This window comes from Phallusia mammillata, chromosome 6 (assembly GCF_965637545.1).
Source record: "Phallusia mammillata chromosome 6, kaPhaMamm4.hap1.1, whole genome shotgun sequence".
In the NCBI taxonomy this organism is placed as follows: domain Eukaryota; kingdom Metazoa; phylum Chordata; class Ascidiacea; order Phlebobranchia; family Ascidiidae; genus Phallusia; species Phallusia mammillata.
Window position 1 is genome coordinate 3784494 of NC_137257.1, and position 23498 is coordinate 3807991.

The 23498-nt window shown below is 36.5% G+C and overlaps 3 protein-coding genes and 1 long non-coding RNA gene across 4 annotated transcripts; 1 reads left to right on the plus strand and 3 right to left on the minus strand.

The window, feature by feature from the left end:
• Window positions 1-287: 287 nt before the first annotated feature.
• On the plus strand, window positions 288-3819 carry LOC145233782 (small ribosomal subunit protein uS12). The gene is made up of 4 exons (XM_080098566.1): window positions 288-368; window positions 589-748; window positions 2465-2585; window positions 3631-3819. Exons 1-4 carry the CDS (start codon window positions 365-367, stop codon window positions 3775-3777), a joined length of 432 nt encoding a protein of 143 aa, XP_079954692.1. The 5' UTR covers window positions 288-364; the 3' UTR covers window positions 3778-3819.
• Window positions 3770-5487, minus strand: LOC145233783 (EF-hand calcium-binding domain-containing protein 10-like). Its single transcript, XM_080098567.1, has 4 exons — window positions 5302-5487; window positions 4818-4982; window positions 4668-4758; window positions 3770-4086 (listed from the first exon to the last, which is right to left on the minus strand). Exons 1-4 carry the CDS (start codon window positions 5414-5416, stop codon window positions 4044-4046), a joined length of 414 nt encoding a protein of 137 aa, XP_079954693.1. The 5' UTR covers window positions 5417-5487; the 3' UTR covers window positions 3770-4043.
• An 820-nt stretch (window positions 5488-6307) lies between these two features.
• Window positions 6308-12717, minus strand: LOC145232717 (integrin alpha-1-like). The gene is made up of 16 exons (XM_080097386.1): window positions 12463-12717; window positions 11852-12058; window positions 11153-11456; window positions 10933-11087; window positions 10395-10606; window positions 9916-10057; window positions 9668-9769; window positions 9284-9372; window positions 9131-9220; window positions 8603-8708; window positions 8413-8523; window positions 8025-8156; window positions 7343-7456; window positions 7131-7217; window positions 6870-7007; window positions 6308-6403 (listed from the first exon to the last, which is right to left on the minus strand). Exons 1-16 carry the CDS (start codon window positions 12715-12717, stop codon window positions 6308-6310), a joined length of 2340 nt encoding a protein of 779 aa, XP_079953512.1.
• An 8935-nt stretch (window positions 12718-21652) lies between these two features.
• LOC145234792 (uncharacterized) lies at window positions 21653-22853 on the minus strand. Its single transcript, XR_013861350.1, has 3 exons — window positions 22790-22853; window positions 22529-22666; window positions 21653-21749 (listed from the first exon to the last, which is right to left on the minus strand). It is a non-coding gene; the product is annotated as an uncharacterized LOC145234792 (long non-coding RNA).
• Window positions 22854-23498: the final 645 nt, after the last annotated feature.

A 23498-nucleotide genomic window follows, 5' to 3' on the forward strand; every position in this document is an offset into this window, starting at 1 on the left:
ATATTACAAACTTAAAAATGTAAAGGCCTGGTATAAGAGTGCAAACTTACAGTAACTGTCGTGATTGCAGAAACAAAACAGTTTTTAAGTCTGCTTTTATTACTGAAGTATTTGCCTCATTGTCTTTTTTTTGTTTCCGTCAATCAATTTTGTACAAATGAAACAGACTGACAAAAAATTATCAGTTATTGCAATTTTTTCTATATAGCCAATTTGGTAAAGTAAAATTTTAGTAAAAAAACATCCATTTACGTTATTGTTACACTCCCCAGTAAAAATAATAAAAAATGGTAGTGACGTCATAATTCTGAACCTTTGCCGAAGTAGCGTGGATTTCGTTCTTTTCGTGAATCCAACACCAGAAATGGGTAAGTGTTGTTTTTCGTTAATTTTCGTCATTGTTATAAACATAGAAAGCACCATACAATGCGCAAACATATCTAAAACATATCGGAACTTATTTTTCTAAAATTAATCGCTGGAGAATTACCTCAATTTCTGCATAAAATTTCTCTCCCGAATTGAAAATGCATTAACTAGAAATATTTTTTCGATTGTTTTCTTTGATATGTTTGTACGTTTTTTTAGGTAAGCCAAGTGGTTTAAGGTGTGCTCGTAAGTTGAGGAACAGGAGACGTGACCAAAAATGGCACGACAAGGATTACAAAAAATCTCATTTGGGAACTGCCTTGAAAGCTAATCCATTTGGAGGAGCTTCTCATGCAAAGGGTATTGTTCTGGAAAAGATGTAAGTAACTATTATCTAATTTGTAATTTTGGAAACCTTTGTGAAATCTCTGGCTTAGTAAACTTTTATGTGGGAAAACTGGCAATCATCTGCCTTACTTGAAGTTTCTTGCACTTTAAACTTACTGTGCTAATTGTTCTGTGTCAGATAGAGTTGTTTCTAAACAAATTGCGCACTACTTTTCCCGTTTTCTTCTCCTGCCCATCTACCAGATTGGAAAGTTTTATTTTTGCGCGGAGGATATTTTTTTCGTCAAAATAATTGCGCGGAATTACAATTTTCTGCGCGGATTGATAGACTTTTGATTAACAGGTGGATTTAACGATTAACGTAGTTTGTATGTAACGCCTGCAAGACTATCCAGTCGACAAAAAGAAACTGAATAAAGTAATAAACACGACGGATCTTCAGTTTTATTCCATTGCTCACGCAGCTGTTCTGCTAGATTCTACAATTTTTCATTTTCATAACGATTCAAACATTTGGCTGATTTGTTTTATGGGGATAGTTTTTGATTGCCAAACTGCCCTTAACTATTTTTAATTATTTTTCATACAGAAAACATTATTTTATGTAACTTGCCCAGCCGACAGTCACTTTAATAGTCAAACTACGTCCTAAAAAATACAGATAAATGTACTTTTAACGACTACGTTAGCGAAATAGAAATGCTATTTCAAGCGTGACAATCGAAAAGTTTCGAAGTGCTTGACTGATTTGCGTGGATTGTTCCTGAAATAAGGCTTGTGACGACATAGAACTTCATTGTGCAACGTAATATTGTAGTTACCTACGAAAGCTGTGCTAAGTTGCGCGGACAACATTTTTTTGCGCGGATTACACATAAGAAGCCTAAATTTGCGCGGATTACAAGGGGAAATCCAAAATATTGCGCGGAGGATTTATCCTTTCTTTCCAATCTGGCCCATCTATATCACCTGTGTTCAGTGGTGGGTTCCAATTTTTTTGTCAGCCGGTTCTATCACAAAAGTCATTTTTTTCAGCCAGTTCTGTTACAAAAAGTCCATTGACAGTAACCAGTAATTCTAACCGGTTCGCTGATCTCATAAAATTTCGTGAGAAGGTTCTATAGAACCGGTGCGAACCGCCTGAATCCCACCACTGCCTGTGTTGTGCTGCTTAATTTGGTCTTACCCATGAGTTAAGGTGCAGGCATGCAGCACAAGGTCTTGAATATAACTTTCATATATTGCAGACTTGGGCAGTATTTCAATTTTGTGCAAACTGTAGTTAGATCTTGTTTATATACCCTTTGTTGTTTTAATATCAAAAAAAATAGTGGGGTGGAATTTGACTGGTAAACTAAATAAATATTTTCGTCTGTGTAAAAAATGCCTACGCAGTTGAAAAACGGATGTTCATACAATAACTCAAAAAAATCTGACCTTAAAAATCAAATCCCTTCCATCGACTCCGACCCCTTTTTTACCAGGTGCAACTGTTACTTTTTTATTACAATTATTACCTCCATTTTATTGTTGTATATGTGTCCTGTGTTTCTTGTGCCACCTTATGACAATGTGTTTGTTATGTAGTCATGTGCACAGAAACAGGTGCAATCCAAAAAGGTAGCAATGATTGCTGTACGTTGAAGTTCATTTTTCTAAATTAAATACTGTTTAAAGTTAACAATGAGTCATTATTAATGACTAATATAAAAAACATAAGATTAACAAAAAACTGTTGTTTTTTCAGTGGAGTTGAAGCTAAACAGCCAAACTCTGCTATCAGGAAGTGTGTCAGAGTCCAACTGATCAAAAATGGCAAAAAAATCACAGCATTTGTTCCCAATGATGGCTGCTTAAATTACATCGAGGTATGTTTGAATTATGTACTGTAGTTAAGTATGTTGTGTGTTTGTACAATTTCTCTGCGTTGATATTGTGGTGTTTTGAAGAATACTCATACAGTGGTTTTACCATTACCTCATTTGCTGGTCCCTGTAGACGGGGACACAGGTTTCAATTGCTCTGTTTTTCTATGTGACATAAAGATCCTGTGGATTTTTGCAGCATACTCTCACAGCAGTTTTACTTTTTTGCAACCGCTGGCCCCTATAGATTTAGGAACGGTTTTTGAAAAATGTGCTCAAGCAACAAAGAGCTGTCATTTACGGAATATAAACTATGCAATGATAAGTTGTTGTATGAGTTTTATGGGCAGTTTGATTATGATCATAGCTCTTAGGTTATGTTTTTTGCTCAATAGCTTTTTTGTTTTACTGTGCTAAAATTACAAGCTTTTGTGTTATTTTGCTCAAGATTTTAAATCTTTTAGTTCAGTGGTTCTCAATCTTGTACAGATCGCGTACCACCTAGCAACCTTTTCTATCACTGCATACCACCTAAACCAGTGGTTCCCAACCATTTTGTAGTCACTGACCCCTTTTATAACTTGTTTAGGTCTGTGACCTCCAACGTAATTTAGGTCTTTGATACTAAACATATTTGCCACCATGAACCCCCTGACCATCTCACGGACCCTTTTGGAGTCTGCGAACCCCAGGTTTAGGTATCACAGAAAGCTACTCGTGTACCACCGGAAAAGTTCCGCCATACCACTAGTGGTACGCATACCACAGTTTGAGAACCACTGTTTTAGTTGCATACAAAAATGACAACAAAATTGTGCGTTGCGACAAAAAAACTCTTTTGTTTTCTGACATTGCTATTTGGGTTTTGAAATTGATATAAATATTTTTTTCAAAAATCATTCTACTCAGGCGGGTTGCTGTCACTGTGTGTTGTATATGTTTGCTTATTTATTTTACTTTGTGTTTCAATGTTTTGAAAGCTCTTTAGTCCCGCAACATCAACAGAACAGACAACATTACTTCTAAACAAAATATGTTTTGCTTACAGGAAAACGATGAAGTTTTGGTTGCTGGATTTGGTCGTAGTGGTCACGCTGTGGGAGATATTCCCGGTGTGCGATTCAAAATTGTCAAAGTGGCAAACGTTTCTTTGCATGCACTCTTCACTGGCAAAAAGGAGCGACCCAGATCTTAAATTTGCTTGTATGTTGATGCGAATAAAAACATACACATAAAATAGTTGTGTTCAAGTACAAAAAACAAACAAATATGAAACTGGATTTGAGCATTGCATTTCCTTGTGGCACAAAATACTGAGAATTTCTTATGTCTTGAAAACTATTTTGGTGAGTATAAATATTTGTTAAGGCATCAATGTTGTATCATTTTTGCCTTAATGTTGTATTCATTATATTTCACAGTGAGTATATAGTTTATACATTGTCACACTTTTTCTCCACTTTACTGCTTGAAAGTTGCTGAAGCTGTTGAAAGGCCTTGTTTCCTGAAATGAACAATTCTGTTTTACTCAAATGTCAAGCAGGTACCATTTCACCAAAGGCTTCCTCAATGTGCATATTGCCCACCGTTTTACAATTGTATAGGTGGGCACTACTGCACAAGTAAAAAAGCTACTAACCAAATCATGTAAATCAGGGGTTCTCAAACTCGGTTTTCGGGGGCGCATGCGGCTCCCAACTACTTATTTTGCGGCTCGCCCCAGACCTCAGAAAACCACCAAACATTGCTATTTTAGCTTTCGAAGTCATTTTCTTTAGTGATTTTCTCAAGGTTTCGAATTTTTGCGGCTCCCTACACACTTAAAAAATACCATTTGGCCCCGACAATAAAAAAGTTTGAGAACCACTGATGTAAATATCATTTTCTAAAACACAAAAACAAGTCCAGGTCATAGTTTTTGTATGTAAGCAATGCTGTTTGAAAACTTATATTATACAACAGGTCTTTTTCGAATCATGCTCAATTCTATATTACTAAACTTCCAAATGCCAATAAAGCACAGTAACAAATCTCAGTACAGCTAAATGAAAAACGAGACCAATAATCCTCATGAAAGACACTTACGCTTCTCGCAGAAAGGTGTCCAGTGTTATTCGGTTCACTTCAGAACCTGGTGGGTATTCATCAAAATTTGTGATTCCAATTGTCGTCAAAGCTGTAACAAAAGACAATCATTGGTGCTGTCAAGCATTAATAACATGTTATAAAACATACCAGCCACAAACTGCTCTCTTGTGATGTATCCAAGTTTGGTTGGATCCAGCATGCCAAAAATTGAATTCAGATTGCTGTCATCAAACAGGCATGGATAGTACATTCCACTTTGCTTGGCTATTTTCAACTTTTCCAGTTGTTGTGTGAGATATGCTTTAGGTTCATCTGTAACAAAGACAAAATAAGTGCTTGTTTTGGGGTGGTGTAGTTAATGCAAATTGTAAGAAAAAAGTCTGAATAAAATTAATTTGTAAATTACACTCAACAAAAACCTGCCGTATGACAATATCAATCAATTAAACTTATTTTTTGCCAAAATGTTTTTTCTATGACATAATTACATAAAGGAGTATGCATAAAATGAATCAAACCGTTGTTATTAAAATCACCCTGAGTTGGATTCTGACAGCAACGACTTAGTTATGTTCTGGCAACAGCAAAAAGTCTAAGACACTACACAAAAATTGAAAACTTGTATACTGACCCGGTCGAGCATGAATAAGCATTGATGTCATGTTATCAAACAAGTCCAGAATACGATGTTTGTCCAGATATGTTTTCGCATCACTTTCACGCGGGTTATCGCCATCTGTACCCATTTTTGACTTAATGAAAAACTAACAAACGCTCTGAATTAACCGTGAAAATATTAAACTAGCCTATTTCAAAACAGAGCGAACAAAGTTAGTACTTTGACATGGCCGTTGAATGGTGAATAAAAATCTGTTCACATTTATTATTGTACTGTAATTTTGACAGTCAAATGCTAATCAAACAAGGATGAAAATCGGTTGATATGCATTTGGCTTTGAGTTTTAAACTTAAAAATACATCGACCTTTCGTGAGGAAGTAAAGCAAATTACTGTACTTGCGCGGGTATGTAAAAGTAATTACAAGTTGTTGCCCCGGCAACAGTTTATCTTTGTTTGCAAACGCTTGTGATTTGACCAGCAGATTTTGTTGTTGAATTTATTAACAAAAAAATGCTCTGGATATAAAATATAGTTTTTTTGCAACAATAACAAAGCCATACCTGAAACGAACGATGTAAATAATGTCCACGTTTAACTTTCGATTCCAAAAAAATACCATTTTTTCAGTTTTATCGTGCAATTGCTAAAACAGTTTTTGCTGCTTTAAAAAAAATGCTGAAATTGTGGAAAGAATGTGGAAAAATAAGCTACTTGGTCTTTGTTTGAAACCTTTTTATGTAGTTAACAATCATGACAAAATTTAAATTGAGCGCAAAAAGCACATCTTTGTTAAAGGTTCGGTACAAATGACAAAGTTACGAAAGAAATATTTTTTTGCATTCGTTGTTTGTGGCAGTGGTTAATGCGTAAAAATTTGGGTTTTTATGCTTTTTAACACAACAATTACAAAAAAAATATGTAAGTTTAAACACATATTTACTTTTTAAACATGTTTAAGCTAAATTTTTGAGGAACAAGTTGCACAAATGGTTTAAGGTTTTTTTTCTTTTGCTTTTTTATTCGTCAGTAATCTCTTCGACTCGTGGTTGGTCGTCAGATGCATCTTTAGCGTTGTCGAGTCTTTCCTTATATTTACTTTTGAAGAATCCAAGCTAAACAAAATTTTGACGTGTAAAATATAACGTTGCACCAAACTCGTGTCAAAAGATTTCAAACCGAAAACCATGTGTATGTTACAAAAAAAAACATACAAAAACGAACATATAGACACTTTTTCGCACGGGATTATCAATATGCTTTTGTATGCATTGAAAACAAAAACAAATCTTTATGACTGCGGGGCTGCCTACTGGAGGGTTTCATTTCAGGTATTGATATTTTGGTCTATTTCTTTGCATTGGAGCTTCAACACCAAAAATAATATTTACGATTCTGCAATGGTTGCTCTAACTTTTAGGTTTGTCACTTCCACGATGCATGTTTAGTAAAGTTCGGTTAACCTGAACTCTTTTAGATTTAGACCAAAAAATGTCCGGATTTACCCCGATTTACGGTACTTTAAATGAGATGTCTATCATTGGTAGGCCTATGTTGTTTCTTATTTAAAAAAGTACTTACTTTCCAAAGCAACAAGACCAGAAGAGCAAGAAATAAAAGTGCTCCGATAGTGGCACCAATAATTGCTCCAAGGTTTAAACCATTCTCTTCTTTACCAACTTTTTCTGGTGGTTGGTATGCTTGAACTAATGTCGAAACCTGAAGACGATTTTGTTAATTTCCAATGTTGACTTGCTAACTTTAACTACATTTTATACAGTTAAGACAAACGATTGAACGCTATCGATAAATTGTAGCACTTTAATTGTAGTTTTTATTTACCTTGCTGTGATAACCATCTGTAGGGGTCACCGGTGATGCCGATGTGTTAACTGATAAGCTGGACGTGAAAAAGCTGTTGAAATGGGGCTGCAAAAAACGAAAAGAAATATGAAAACTCAAAACTTGTATTTTCAAAGTTATATTCAAAAAAACTGTAATAAGAGTACCAAGTAAAAGCTACAAGACTGCCAAGTGTATTTTAGCGTACTTACAGCTGCTAGAGAGGGTATCCACACCACGAATCTTGCTTCGACGCTCAACGATGAAAACACCTCTAGGTTGGTCACGTGACAACGAATTGTCTCGCAAATGACGTCATCGCATGTCTGTTTCAATATAAACTAACGATAATGTTTGTTGTTGAAATATTTCTCTAATCTAATTAAAAACAGCATAGCCAAAGAGCTTCTTTATTTAGTACGAATATAAGTGCCGACGTTACAACAATCACTGTTGCCATCATCAGTGCAGGTAAGAGTTGTAAATCGGGCCGGGTTCGGGCTTAGGTTTCTTCGGGCCTGACTTTACACTCTGTGTCACTATTTTTTAAAGACATTTAACCAGCTAAATAGCCAGTTGCTGGACCTGACCTAATGTCAAACAGCCCTAAAACGCCTCGTTTAAAACCAATTGTCTATTGTGTTTGTTGTCTGTGGTCTTTGTTAGTGGTTCAATGTATAGGCCTGTCAATCAAAATTGCAGGCCTAAAGAGGCTTCACAAAAACGTTTCGGGCTCTATAGAAAAGTGTAAAATACGTGCGGTGACGTTACAAATATCACACGGAACTGACGATTATTAGACAGCTATTTTCAATAAAATACTTTTTAAGTCTGTGTATAGCGTTTTCTAATCAACTCGTAAGATTGGATTTTTATATTTGTGAGCAAACCTACCGGATTCTCCGGAAGTGTAACTTCTGATGACTTGGGAAAATGAAGAGAATGTTTAAAAGTTGTTTCGTTGTTTAGGGGGATTCCCAGTTTGTTGATCATTCCTTCTGACTTGCAAACACACTTCGTGGCAGGCTAAGCAAAATGGACTGTTAATTCAAATTAATACGGCATTGTATTCTTTAGCCAGATTCAGTTATTCTTAAACAAGCTTAAATATTATTTTCAAGTTTCAATGTACTTCTATTTACAAATTATTCAAGTAGCTTAAACGCTTTTTTGAAAATAATTTGGATACTCGAAATTGTTGCAATGGCGTTCCTAGATATAGGACATATACGAAATTGGAAAATCTTAGTAAAAAAGCTTAACTAACACAGAATCAACTTACTGTGCAAGCAAAATCGTACAAGTACAGCAGTTGAAAGTTATTTTTAGTCTGTTCCATCCATTTAAATGTGTGCAAAGCTGATGAAAGAGTGTTTGCTCCTGTGTTGTAGATCTGGTTACAAATGAAACACCAACAAAAGGTAAGTTACCTGCAATTGCTCTATGTAGCATATTGTCAACATATTTTATACCGTGTAGGTATGTTTGAGAGGGTTTTGGAACAAGGGGTCGCGAATGGATTGGATGATGGGACGAGACGTCGAGTGGTTGAAGATATAAACTTGCTGAGATGTTCGACTGGGTAAAAACAGTTAATTTAAAAATGCGTTTGAATATTTTTTTATTACAAAATAAAATCCAAACTTTCATAAAAGGTTTCTAGTCTTATCCGATTTAAAATAAATACAACCAGCTGTCGGATTCAAACTTTGTCTGTCGGTTGTATCACAAACGTCATATTTTTTTTCTGACGAAATTGTTACAAAAAGTCCATTGACAGTAATAAGTAACGCTAACCGGTTCGCTGATCTCTTTTTTGTGATTCAATAGAACCGGTGCGAACCGGCTGATTCCCACCACTGCTTACAACCGCTTTAAAGGTTTGTAACCTGTTTACTCTGTATTAGGGTTGCGTCAGAAAGAGCCGTTATATTTCCAAACTTAAAATTTATATCAGCGCATACATACTTTCAAAATGCAGTCAAGAATTTTGTTTATACCTGGTAATTTGGAGGTTGACGTCATACTTTAACTTCCGCTGGTATCGAAACTCGTTGTTTGATGGGTTGGGATCATAAGTCTGGTTTTGTCTGCCATGAAAACAATTGACATAATTTTTTGTTTTATTTTTGTGAATTATTAATCTGACTTACGCGGAGAATAATTGACCGCCAATTGTCAGTTGGGAAATACTTGCACTTCGGGAGAGGGATTCAAGAGAATAAATGAGTTCCAGTTTGCACTGAAATCGGTGAGAAATCATAAATAACTGAGAATGCGTCTATGCAGACCAGCGATCGCGCAACTATCGTATATGTAAATTACAGTATACGCCAGGCTTATTAAAGGCGCCAAACCGAATCCGCCGGCCACCAAGCATTCACCACCATATGGCAAGGCGTAGGATAGATTTGCCGTGGGATTCGAACCCACGACAGGAGTCTTTCCGGGACCACCACGAGTTGAATGTAGAATTGCCGATTTGGTATGGCGCCTTCAATGAGCCTTGCGTACTGTGATCGTTTGATAAATTTTACCTTTTTCCTGCTATATAAAAGTGATGCGGCAGACTTTAAAACCAACACAGCCTTGCCACTCATACTTTGAGTGGATGATAGGTCCGCACAGGTGGATTTGACCTAAGCAACAAACACAAACAAATTATAAAATTGAGGTGTGGAAACTGTTGTTTGAACCGCAACTGCCAAAAATTGTTAAAATATGTAAAAATGGAAACTGCAGGTTTAAACGAACAACATTTTGTCAAGATCAAAATTATTATTACCCGACTTAATTCTACAACTGGGGATAAAACTTCGAGCCATGCTGTTGACACGTGGTCAGGTCCAAGGTTGCCAATGGTAACGGTGATCATCAGCACTTCCTCCCCGCTTTGCATGACGTAGGGTTCCTTGGTTGGGGGAATTCTATATGCAGCGTATGCAAGGTGACAAAAATATGTAATCAACCAATAAAGAGGAAATGTTTATAAGCTATTGCTGCCAGGAATAATATCAAGTTTACTGAGCTCTTCTGGCAATTGTATTTTTATTCCGATAAATTCGTTATCTAGCAGTGTTTTCGTTGCATTGTAACGTGCTTGCGTTTAATTCTATTTTGCCTTTGTATATCGTGCGCTGTACTACGCGCATTTAGTGTTATTTACCCTGATGAAGGCGATCTGTATATGGTACGTCGAAACGTCTGAATAAAAAAACAATTGACAGATGAGCTCTGTAAACTTAAAACAGGATATTTTCGTACGTGTAAACAACATCGAGGGTAAGATCAGTGACGCATGTCGATTGGTTGCCTGAGCAACCGTTATCAAGCAGCCAATCAGCGTATGCCTCGTTCGATGATGTGGGATCAAAAATTGCAGAAAGGTGTCTGTTTTTATGTTCCGTTGAAAAGTCGTAGGAGAAGGTGATTCGGATTGGAGTGTTCATGCTTTCTTTGTTTTGAAATGCGACAGCCTACAGACATAAGTAAGGTGTGAATACTCAATGTTCCGATATAGCCAAGTCAAGCGTTCGTGGGCAAAAACCGGCGAATCTAAGACCGAATCAACAAGCTTTTACCTCTTTCAACAGTGTTTATTATTATAATATGCCGACGTTTGGGTGTCCCTAACAAGACACCTATTTCTAGATGTTTAATATGTCGAGAATTTTAACTTGAACAGGCATGACTAAAATACCAAAGGTCAGTATCTACTATACCCCATGTGCCGAACGGTTTAGATATGATTTAATCAGTGTTTTTCATCGACATAGCATAGGGTGTCTTATATTACGCTTACATTTAGCGTGACGTTGTAGCTTCTACAAGACCGAGTTGATGTCAAGTTCTGATACTGAACCTGACTTGCATCTGTTGTGTCTCTGCCCAGCAGTGTAATTCTCGCGATTTCGGTTCCGATTTGAAGACTGTCCAGCAAAACCCTTGTCACCAAGTCTTGCAAAACAATCGTAAAGTTGTAAGTCCAATAGGTTTGGCTGAAGAAACTCAAGCATACTTACCGTGGTAACTATATTCCTCGCCACTTCTTTCGCTCCCACGCACACAAGTCATAAACGTCGCGCACACGGATGTGACGTCATTAAGGCACCTAATGACGTCAATAGATGGAGACGAGAGAATCACTTCAGCGGTGACGTCAATAATCGGACGCGAGCGAAGTATGACGACTGTATCGCTAGATGGCGCTCCGACCACCACGTCCGGGTATCGGTTGCTGTCCACGTCAGCTCCTTCACGTGGTCCCTTGGCGATGGCATAACCAAAGTTGACGAGAGATGGCGCTACTGAGCTCCCTTTAATTCTCTGTAAAGCGATTGTAAACGGGTTTGAAATTAGAACCTGAACCCGAAAGTACAAGTCCGAAACCAGGCCCGAACCCCAGTCGTTTATGAAAAGTTTGATTGACAGGCGCGTATACATTAAAGCCTCAGGAAAGACCAAAACAACAAACACAATAGAGAATTGGTTTTTAACAAGGCGTTTAAGGGCTTTTTTGACATTAGGCCAGGTTCACCAACTGGATACTTTTTTTTAATACTGAGACAGTGTGTAAAGTCAGGCCTGAATCAAACCCGTTTTTTAAGCAACCTTAACCCGAACGCGGCCCGAAAGCCCGGTCCGACTTACAACTCTGCTGTAAAGTAAACCTGATGTACAATGGACGAAAGAAGAGTGAATGAAATTTGCTTTAACTTTACCTGCTTGTTGGCGTGGGACAAACCACTGGCGGATCCATAGAAAATATAAACGGAACCACTGCTTGATGACGTCATGTCCTCCCCAGGAGCACCGATGATGACGTCATTATATCCGTTCCGGTCAACATCTCCTGCACTAGCCATCGACATACCGAGGCGCGCTCTGTTCTTTCCGCGCAATATTGTAAACCGCTTGACGCGCGATTTCTGATGTTACAATATTTGGGTTAGATTGCCATTGTTAAACTAGTATAACAACATTTTCTATTTCGACTACTTATGTTTCCCTGAAAAAGGAGCTAGGGGTTGCTTCCTTTAGAGGTAACCAAATTATAATGAACTAACCAATGTCAATTATTTAAGATTGAATTGTATAGGAAAGCCACCTTTCTAATTTTCACAGTTGTAAGTAGAAGTTCCGTTTCCGTTTTGAACTAGTTCGTGTTGATATTTATATAAGAGCACAGCTACTTTGTTCATTAATATCATTTAAAATATTTAAGTCTTTTTCAACCAAAATATGACTTGTAAAAGGGGCATGTGGCCTTTGGCGTACTCAAACGAGCACAACAGGAGTTGCTACCCTTAACACATAAAAAAGACTGACTTACCCATTGTTGGGGTCCTGGATTGCTTTGGTTGTTGATGTAAACAAAGACTCTCCCCTGATCAAAACCTACTTGTTCGGAGAAAAGAGGAGATGAAATCAGCAAGTCATCATAAGAATCTCCGTTGACGTCAAGACACAGCACAGAATGTCCGAAGTATCCTCCAAGTTGCCACATCTTCCAAGGATGCAGAGTGTAGTAGTGGGAAGACGGATGCTCAATCTCGGAAGACTTTAGGATCAAAACCTGAACGTACATGAAAATAGGATCAAACGCCTAGGGCAGAAAAATGCTTCCAATTTCTCGGATGCAATTTCAGTAAAATTAGGCCAATGACAGTCAGAATGCATTTTTCGAGTTAAACGTGAAAACGGTTGGTTTCTTAACTTTCTTGCTTCCAGTCATGGCATGCATTTAATCCTGCTTGTTATACAAAATGTGTATTTGCCTTTTTAGAATTCGTCTTAAATAATATGCTAACTTTGGAATATATTTTTCTGTGATTCAATAGCTGCTTTTCCTTACTTTTCTAAATTAAATTAACCCATACCAGGTTTATACATTAGTGAGTGTAAACATTGGTCACTGGAATCATTTATGATCCCGGCAATAAATAAATGTCGTTTTAGCTGACTCAAAGAGTACCTACAGGTAATAAAGCTAACCTATAAATAATTTAAATAAAAAAACTATTATTCGGATTAAACAATTAGGGTGCAACATTTGCGGGCCGTTTTGGGTACGTAGAATTTTTAAAATCGGATGAGACCAGAATCGTTTTTCTGATACTACAAACAACATAAAGATTCGGCCTAGTACCTCCAGGTTTACCCTATTTGTTTCGCGCAAGCTTTGAAATATTTTTGAATCATGTCGAAATAAATCGTTTCTTTACCTGGCCCTTGGATCGGTATCGTGGCGAACCGCTGATGATATATTCATCTGTCCCTCCAAAAAGTCGCCCACTTGTAATCGAGTAACCTAAAAATATCTCACTACTGTAACCGAAGTATTACAGCTTTAAAACCGAAACTACGTCAGTACCTAAATAGGCGTCTCTTAGATGAGTGATATTTTCTGGATTCATAATGCTTTCTAGTCCTGCCAGATTGAGGAATTTCGGAAAGGCGTCTTTTAAAGAACGGTACAAGGCAAATGAACCCGCCCTGTCGTAAGAACCAACGGAGCCCACCATAGCGGCACCGCTCTGAAAACATGCCTTTCTTTACATGTCTGACCTAACCCTTAGTGCACTTGGTTCGTTTGTTTTCGTTTAAATATGATTTTTAAATCTCGGCAAAATCAATTTGGCCTCGGTGTGGTAATAAATACAACTTTATTAACAAAACAAAATAAATATTTGCAAAATTATTCAAAGAATATAATCAACGTAACTCATACTCTATATTTGGAACCAATTACAAACATTACTCTTAAAAGACGGACCTTAAAACACAACAGTCATATTAGTTCTGGACACTCTAACCAGGCATCTTGGCAACAAGGTATTTGTAGCGTTGATATACTTACTTGGGAGGAATGAATAGAAAATCCCAGTTGGCCATTTGTTAATTCTGATGTTGCGTTACTCACAGTTCCTGAAACAGTGTGTAAAAAAACATTGTGTAGAGCTGAACCTCGTTTTAACGGAATGGTGGCCAATAATATACTAAACAATCAACTAGACACAACACATGCTTCTTGCATTGCCCTCTGTTGCCCATATTACCGTTTTGCAACAATACTACTTCGGCTTCACAAGCAACGCATAATGTTTACAAGTTTGTAACTGATGCGAAATAAATTCTGGATCTTATTGGCAACATATAATGATTTCGATTTACATTTCTTCGTGATGTCGCAATTGCTAATTGACTAATTTTAAGCAAGCCGTTTTCCTATCTTTCCTGCAAAAAATGGACAAATATTTGGTAAAATTGTCTAAGCCGTCGGGACGAAAATATGCATGAAAACGTGATTGGAATTCGTCTTGGATGGTCATAGGTTCGAACCGTGAAGTAACCTTACCTTCGAGTTGGAATGAAGCGGTTTGTTTAATAACTTTGGTCAATTTGCTGAGAATTTGACTCAGGGCGTCGAAGTTGCTGACTTTTAACACGTGTGCCTGAAGTCCAGCAATTGTTAGAAGTTCAGTATCATCAATGTTTGACCCAATTCCAACCGATACGATTGTGATGTTGGCGTCCCTGTAAAAGAAACCTCGTTTTGGAATGATTGATTTGTAAAATTATGATTCTCGAAGCTTGGAAGCTTCTTCGATTAAGTAATGAAATTTAAAGTTTTTGATTTATTTAACGCTTTGGCAATTTTCGCCGTATGTGTGCAATATCGGCTTGCCCGATTATCAGAAACGTGTTTTTAATACCCTTTTCTATTTAAATACACTATGCACGAAAGACGGGAACAAATACATTGTTAAAAATACCAAGCTGTTCTAAAGAATAGGGTGTCGTTAGGTTAAAAGGTTGAGTTATTCATACTATTTTTTCGGTTGAGTTATGAAAGGAAATTGCAAACGTCTTTCAGCTCAAAATAACAATACAAAGAGTAACTCGTTCAGCTTTGCTTGGCGCCATTGATTTTTTACTCACATTCAACACCAAAGACATTTTAGCTAATTACCTATCAGTGGAACATCAAAAACAATACATGATAAAAACATTGTAAGAAATAGGAAATTTACATCATTATCGCAAAAAAACACTATCTGTTTTTTGTTTGACCTTGCATCATTTGCTGAATCTTTGACCTGGCTTGCTGATTGGCCATCTGTCATAACGATCATGAGTCGTGGAATATTGTTGCCAGTTTGAACGGACTTAAATTCGTTTGTTGTCGCGTTAATTCCTTTGTCGGTAAAAGTATTACCACTGTTCGCGTAGGTAGTGTTCAAAACCAATCCTACGACAACACACAGAAATCTAACTTAAGTTAACTTCTACAATATCGTATATGTGCCTTCTGCATGGCAAATACGTCGGTGTCAAAATTAAATTAACTATAGAACTTTATTGAGTTCTCTTTATGTCATATTTCACACAACTATATTGGTTCGATAGATTTAAGTAAAGTTTATGTGTAAAATTAACTTTAAGAATGATTTTAGAAACTGCGATTGAAATTCTTTATTAAAAAGCATTTATTTAAAGAAGAATAATTTGAAGAAGTACATAGCCTAAAGTCTAAATTAGGTTTCAAAACTGCTTGTATAGGAAATAACCTATTTTGGGCACTAATTTTGAAAACCCAGTAGGTCTGTAGGAACTAAAATTATCGTTTCCAGGAAATAGGATTAGTCCATAAAGATAGGTTGAGAAATATATATTTCGCCTAAATAACTTCTTCAGTTGCTTATGTCAAAAGAACTTCTAAACGGTATCTGAAATATTACCCACCGTACAACAAAACAGCGCTTCTCTTTTCCAACGAAATCGACAGTCGCGCAGTGGTTCCGTAGTTAACCATTCCAACCCTTACATCACCTACATTGATTGATGACCTATAACAGAAGGAATCCTAATTGATTCACTTAGACAAAAAGTTAGCATTGGCCATCAATCGGTCAACCCGTTTTCTATCATTTACCCCAGTAAGATGTAATTAACCTCCACGAATTTGTGCTTTCTTGCACTAACTCTAAGGATTCTTTTTCAATAAGATACCGACAATGATCCTATATATATCTTTGTATTAATAACAAATGACCTAATGTTTATGAATATAAACCTACGAACCTTGGGTCAATTACAGTTTTTGTCCACCAAGCAACGACATTTGTTCAAAGTTTCGATAAACCTCAAGGCATGTCATATTAAATCCCGATTAAGAACTATTTGCACTGACCCTACAGTTTAGAAGCTTCATCCCGATAATGTCACTTACTCGAAACCTTTAGCAACGCTATTTATCCACTTCAACCCCGTCCGGTAATTGGAGATACCAACGCTGCCGGACTCATCAACTACAAACATGATATCAACCTTCAAGCGACTAGAGTTTGTACATGAGAGATCTAGAAATTGAATTTATTCTTTTATTCATTTATTCATTTATGTACTCCACATTACTAGATTAATACAAGAAAATATATGTAAGGCATTTCATCTAAAAAAATCATTTTTACCAAGTCCTGAGCTATTTATTTGTTGTCCTGCTTTTTACGGTCTGCATACGAATATCCGCTTTAAAATCACAAAAACAATTGACAATAACATACAATTGCCCAAAAATAGGGTAACTTTGCATTAACTAAGGCTAACCATAATGCAAGTCATAAGAAAATGACCTGTGGTAATTTCTTACCGGCTTGGAACGGATTTGCCATTTTCTCAGCTGTATCAGTGTCATAACAGGCTCCCATTAGCCACGGGTCCCCGGTGCTATTGGGACACTGGTAGCTGTATTTCGGTGCGCAGGCCTTTAAATACTTGGTGTTAAAATAAATTGCCTAAGTTGAGTTGAATCAAAAAACGATTAAAACTTACGATAACTTGTTTCTTGTTAGCAGTGTTGCCCAGGGAAATTCCAAGTGACCCACCCTTATCTGCAATTTGTTAAGTGTATCAATAAAATTTCGGGTAAAGTATTAGAAACATAATGAGTTCATTCTCCACATCTGCTAATGTTAAGCACACAGGCCAATAACCGTAGCTTTTTTGTCTCAAATAGTGACGATGTTGTTTTGATGGTCGTGGGACACAAACACCATTTTAATAGCGACGTATTGTTGACATTAGTGATACTGAAAATGATTTGTTTGGTGACCTTCGTAAGAAAGGTGACAATCATGTAAGAAACGTTTGTTTCGTTTCACAGAACTTAATGGTACAGGAATGGAAAGTGTGGTGATTCTGTGCAGCTCAGTACGTTACTGTATTTAGTTTACGAAGACAAGATGTTTCTGTGTTTGTGAAATGTTTGGTGGACAAGTGGGGTCCAAAGTTGTAATTATGCCAGTGATTAGAGACGATTCCGTTGCGGCATTTAATGAATTTATAAATGCGTACATAAATGTTTGGTTTTTGCATGACTTCGACAAAACATACTTTGTAACGTTTTAAAATATTCAAGATAAATTATCAAACTACCTTTGATAAAATAAGGCATGCAAAGTCATGTGTCATGTAATGCCTTGTCTAGCTGTGCGTGGTCTCTATATCTTTGATTGTTTTCTTCTTTTGTGGAAAAAAGGGCTTCAGCGGGAATACTTAAAACGGTCGGTTAGAAACCGAAACAGCAAGTAAATAACAACTTCAGCCAAAATCTTTGGGCTAGACAAAGCTTCCGCGTGTTCATAGTTAAACTAGTGTTTCTTTGTCCACACCACACACCCATTTAATAGGTTTTCATTTTTTAGCAAAATAGGTTTTCATTTTTTTTTAGCAGACTATTACTGAACAAATAGGAGTAGGTAGGATAGGAGTATATTACGTGGCCAAAAGTATAGGTAAAACTTAAAATACAAATACAAATAATTAATTATCTTAACTAATACTGACTGTTTTAATATAACTGTTTAAAATAATCGTAATGATGCCTTTTGTCTAAACTATTACCTAGCTGTTTAAAAGCGCTACTGCTGAATAACACGGTAAAAAATACGGATTGAAGTCACACAATATTTCCTGTTGGTAAAGAAAGGCCTATGACTCACCGATCTTGACTCCTTCGTTGCATGTCGTGACTCCTAAAGTGTTTCCGGGATCAATTTCACAACGGAACAATGACCCTTTGGAGGAATTGCCGTATTTGGGTGCGCCGATAAACAGAACTGATGTCGTACTTTAATGTAAGACAAAGTTTTAGTTGATTTAAAACAGAGTTAAGATTGCTTTGATTAAAGTTGGTCCAATAAAACGATGCCAAAAGTGGCCCTTTAGGCTCTTATCTCAGTGGTTCCCAACACACTCCTTCCTTGACAATTAAAAACATTTCATTTCTTCCTAATATGCATGCACTTAATGAATTCATACATATCATTACATACGTTTTAACAAAACATTTAACAATCATCAGCGCAACCGTGGAAATGACTCTTTTTTTCACTATGTACAAGCCATTGGGCTTTGTATTTTGATTAGTGCTTTTTTTTCGTCGGTCTTTGATACGTCTTAAATATGTTTTTTGTGGTATACTGTTTACCTTGTGTTTGTAATGGCAATACCGACGCCATACTGATATCCGGATCCAGAAAGTTTCACGAGACCAACCGACCTGGTTTCGACATTTTGCTGACAAGCGAAATCTATGTACGCGACCAAAAGTACAGCAATGCAAATAGCTCGCATATCTGTAAGATTAGTGGCTAGAAACAACTAAACAAACAACATGGTTCTCTCTAAACTTAATTTATTATGTTATAATGTTCACAGATCGGACCGCTTACATACAATTAAGCATACAAATGTTTTACACTTTAAGAACAATGTCAGTGTCTTCTTCTATTGAATGCATTTTATCTTCTACTTTCTAGAAACCTATGCCTGCATTCTGTGTTGTAGTTTTGCCCTAAAAGAAGCAACCAGGAACTTAAACACAAGGAACTTTTGCCAAACTCTATTTTGTTGGTTGTAGCTACTTTAGCAAAATACCCTAATTGCTGAGTACAATAACCACAATGGTATAGGCACGTGACGTATACCTGTATCAGTTCCTTGATCCTCATTTTTTTAAATTAGTCGTTGACTCACCAGTTTCGAAAGATGAATTAAAGTTATGGTAAGGCCATACTGTTTAGGTTTCGTTATTTTAAATCAAAACGTTAATAAGGCGTCCAAAAATATCTTAAAATAAATGGTGGTTTGTGTTCTGACTTCGTTTGCTCTATTCCCAGCAAATAAGAGTCATTAATCTAAAACATACCGTCACATAGTTTCGTTGAACAAATTGTTAATCAGAAATGCTACTAATAAAACGTTGTTGTGTTGTGCGTGTTTCTGGGCTCCTGTGCGGTAAAGATCACACTCCAAACAAAGTTAAACATTATTTTTATTTCCAAAAACGATATTTTTAAACCGTTTAGGGCCACGTGAAACATGCTTTGTCACCAAGCCAATTCCATTATTGCATACAATATATTTAAACATCATGCTTACAAAATTTGTTTTTGCATATTGCATACCCTTTGTGCTGCGTATAGGTACGTTTTATTATTCAATTAAAACACAATCAGTTCTGACTTTATACAGCGTTAGTCCTAACCACGTCATGTAGGCCTAACTATCAGTTTTCATTCTTTTGTTTAGTAAATACTTTACCAAGTTATCTCTGCTTATGGAAACCTATTGTTGTCAAAACACTCACAAAGTTAAGCACGATTAGGAATGTGGTTAATGAAGAAAGATTAAAGGTTCAGCAAATCCTTCAGACTTTCGTGAAACTTTGTAACTGCATATAGTAACACCTTTCAAATAAACAGAATCAGCGAATGTATTTAAGAATATATATAACTCATTTTATCTACACTCTACAGCACAGCAAACAGTAAAAAGTATTTTATATTAGAAAACTATTTCTTTTACTACAATGATCCAACGGTGAAGTTAAAAACAGTCAAGCACCCCAAAATAACCCACAACAGCTTGGGGAAAATCCCTGGGGCATAGCCAGTCGCAACAGTTTGTAATTTCCGACGGCTTGGTTCTTGAAAAAAAACAAAGTAGCGATTTCAGATTACATGAACTTACAAATACTAGTATTTTGTTAAAACGTTCACTATGTTATGTAGAGTTGACTTTGTAAAGTTGACTGTGTTTGGCTTCGTCCAACAACAAATAGCGACATAATTGTACTGGACCATTACCAAGCTGGAAATAGCTGCGCAACGTTTCCGAGCACAAAAAAGTGCAGGACACTTTGTGGGTCTGGAGCTGCTATGTTGCTCGTGGTTTTATATTTGGTTACGCGATATATCCCAACCTTTTGATGCATAATAAAAATAAATTTAAGCTCTTGACAGCTAGTGTACAGTGTTTCTACCTATATAGTCTCATCAGTGCAGCTGATTACGAAAGACAGGCCGCATTCACTAGTGTAGCCATTCAAACATCGATGGCTGCACTAGCCAATACGGCCTATCTCTCGGAACCAGCTGCACTAATGAGACTATATAGGTAGAAACAGTGTGCACTGTCTGAAACTTCTAATGTATTGACTTGCTTTCACAAACAAACCTTAGTTTGACAAAAAGGCCCATAAACTTTACAGACTTTACAGAATTAGACACAAACCTAAAATTTGGCCGACAATTCTAAGGCCTGCTGACTCGGGAAGATTAATAGTATCGGTTTCTGCGTTTTTTTGCGCCACGGACAGGAGTAATGACGTCATCGTCGTCATCATGTGTGTTAACATCCCTCTTACTGATTAAAGAAATAAAATTGGTACTTTTACATAGCCGTTAAATGGTTAAGAAACCATTCACATTTTTAATTTTCACCTTGTTATTTTGACAGCTAAATGCTAATCAAATCAACCACGAAGATCGGTTGAAATGCATTTGGGTTTAAATTTTAAACTATTTAATAAATTGACCTATCGTTAGAAAGTGATGCAAAATACTGTATTTGCACGGTTATGTAAAAGTAATGACAAGTTGTTGCCCTAACAACAGTTTATCTTTGTTTGCAAAAGCGAACAAAAAGTGGTCAGTTTTAACGCTTGTGATATATTTGACCAGCAGATTTTGTGGTTAAATTTATTAACAAAATAATGATCTGGGTATAAAATATAATGCCTTGCAACAATAACAAGCGTATACCTCAAAAAAAAGGATGTAAAAAACGTTCACGTTTTGCTTTCAATCCTAAAATATTGCCATAATGCTGGAAATTTTACAGACGTAGAAACATATTATACATGACCTTTCTTAAAAACCCTTTGGCGTCATGTGGTTAACAAACATGGTTAACAATCAATTTGAATTGGGCGCAAAAGGCAGATATTTTTGTTAAACGTTCAGTTTAAATGACATAAGATACGAAAAAATATTTTTTGCATTCATTGATTCTGGCAGTGGTTTAATGCGTAAAAATCCGGGTTTTTGTCCTTTATAAAACAACAAGTACAAAAAACAGGTAGGTTCAAACACATGTTTACTTTTTAAACTTGTTTAAGCTAACATTTTGTTGAACAAGTTGCACAAATGGTTTAAGGTTTTTTTTCTTTGGCTGTCTTTATTCTTCAGTAATTTCTTCGACTCGTGGTTGGTCGTCAGATGCATCTTTAGCGTTGTCGAGTCTTTCCTTATATTTACTTTTGAAGAATCCAAGCTAAACAAAATTTTGACGTGTAAAATAAAACGTTGCACCAAACTCGTGTCAAAAGATTTCAAACCGAAAACCATACGTATGTTACAAAACACATACAAAAACGAACATATGGACAAATGGCCGTATAATTTCTATGGAGATAAGAATAATTGTCCATTCTTTTATGTTTTCAGCCAATTTTTATGGAGAAAGTTTCATTTGGTGTGTTATGTGGCTGGACTACCCGAAGTGTTACTCTTAAAGACACTCTTTTTTGCACGGTTTTAAACACGTTATTATCAATATGCTTTTGTATGCATTAAAAACAAAAAATTCTTCATGGCCGGGGTTGCCTAATGGAGGACTTAATTTCAGGTATTGGTATTTTGGTCTATTTCTTTGCATTGGCGCTTCGACAGCAAACCTAATTTTTACGATTCTTTAATGGCTGCTCTATTTTAAAGGTTTTCACTTCGTGGATGTTTATAGTAATATTCGGTCCGGACTCGTTTAGACCAAAAAAATGTCCGGATTTAAAGAAGATCCGGATTAACCGAAGTTTACTTTACTTTAAATGAGATGTCTATTATTGGTAGACCTGTGTTGTTTTCTTATTAAAAAAGTATTTCGAAACGTCTCTTGAACCCCAGGCTCTCATCCACCACTTGTGCCCTCCACTTTTATGCGCTCTATAACGTTTCAACGTCGCGCAGCTATTTCCGGCTTGGTGATTGTTTTAGTGCACTTATGTCGCTATGTGTTCTTTCACCAAGCGAAATAACATTAATTCAACAACTTACCTTCCATAGCAAGACGACTAGAAGTGCGAGAAATACAAGTGCTCCTATAGTGGCACCAATAATTCTTCCAATGTTTAAACCATTCTCTTCTTTATCAACTTTTTCTGGTGGTTGGTATGCTTGAACTGAAGTCGAGACCTGAAGACGTTTTTGTTTGTTTCCAACATTGCTTTACTGATATTAAAAACATTTCACACAGTTAATACAGACGATTGAACGCTATCGATAAATTGTAGCACTTTAATTGTAGTTTTCATTCACCTTGCTGTTATAACCATCTGTTGGGGTCACCGGGGATGCCGATGTGTTAACTGACAAGCTGGACGTGAAAAAGCTGTTGAAATGGGGCTGCAAAAAACGAAAAGAAATATGAAAACTCAAAACTTGTATTTTCAAAGTTATATTCAAAAAAACTGTAATAAGAGTACCAAGTAAAAGCTACAAGACTACCAAGTGAATTTAAGCGTACTTACAGCTGCTAGAGAGGGTATCCACACCACGAATCTTGCTTCGACGCTCAACGATGAAAACACCTCTAGGTTGGTCACGTGACAACGAATTGTCTCGCAAATGACGTCATCGCATGTCTGTTTCAATAGAAACTAATGATAATGTTTGTTATTGAAATATTTCTCTAATCTAATTAAAAACAGCATAGCCAAAGAGCTTCTTTATTTAGTACGAATATAAGTGCCGACGTTACAACAATCACTGTTGCCATCATCAGTGCAGGTAAGAGTTGTAAATCGGGCCGGGTTCGGGCTTAGGTTTCTTCGGGCCTGACTTTACACTCTGTGTCACTATTTTTTAAAGACATTTAACCAGCTAAATAGCCAGTTGCTGGACCTAACCTAATGTCAAACAGCCCTAAAACGCCTCGTTTAAAACCAATTGTCTATTGTGTTTGTTGTCTGTGGTCTTTGTTAGTGGTTCAATGTATAGGCCTGTCAATCGAAATTGCAGGCCTAAA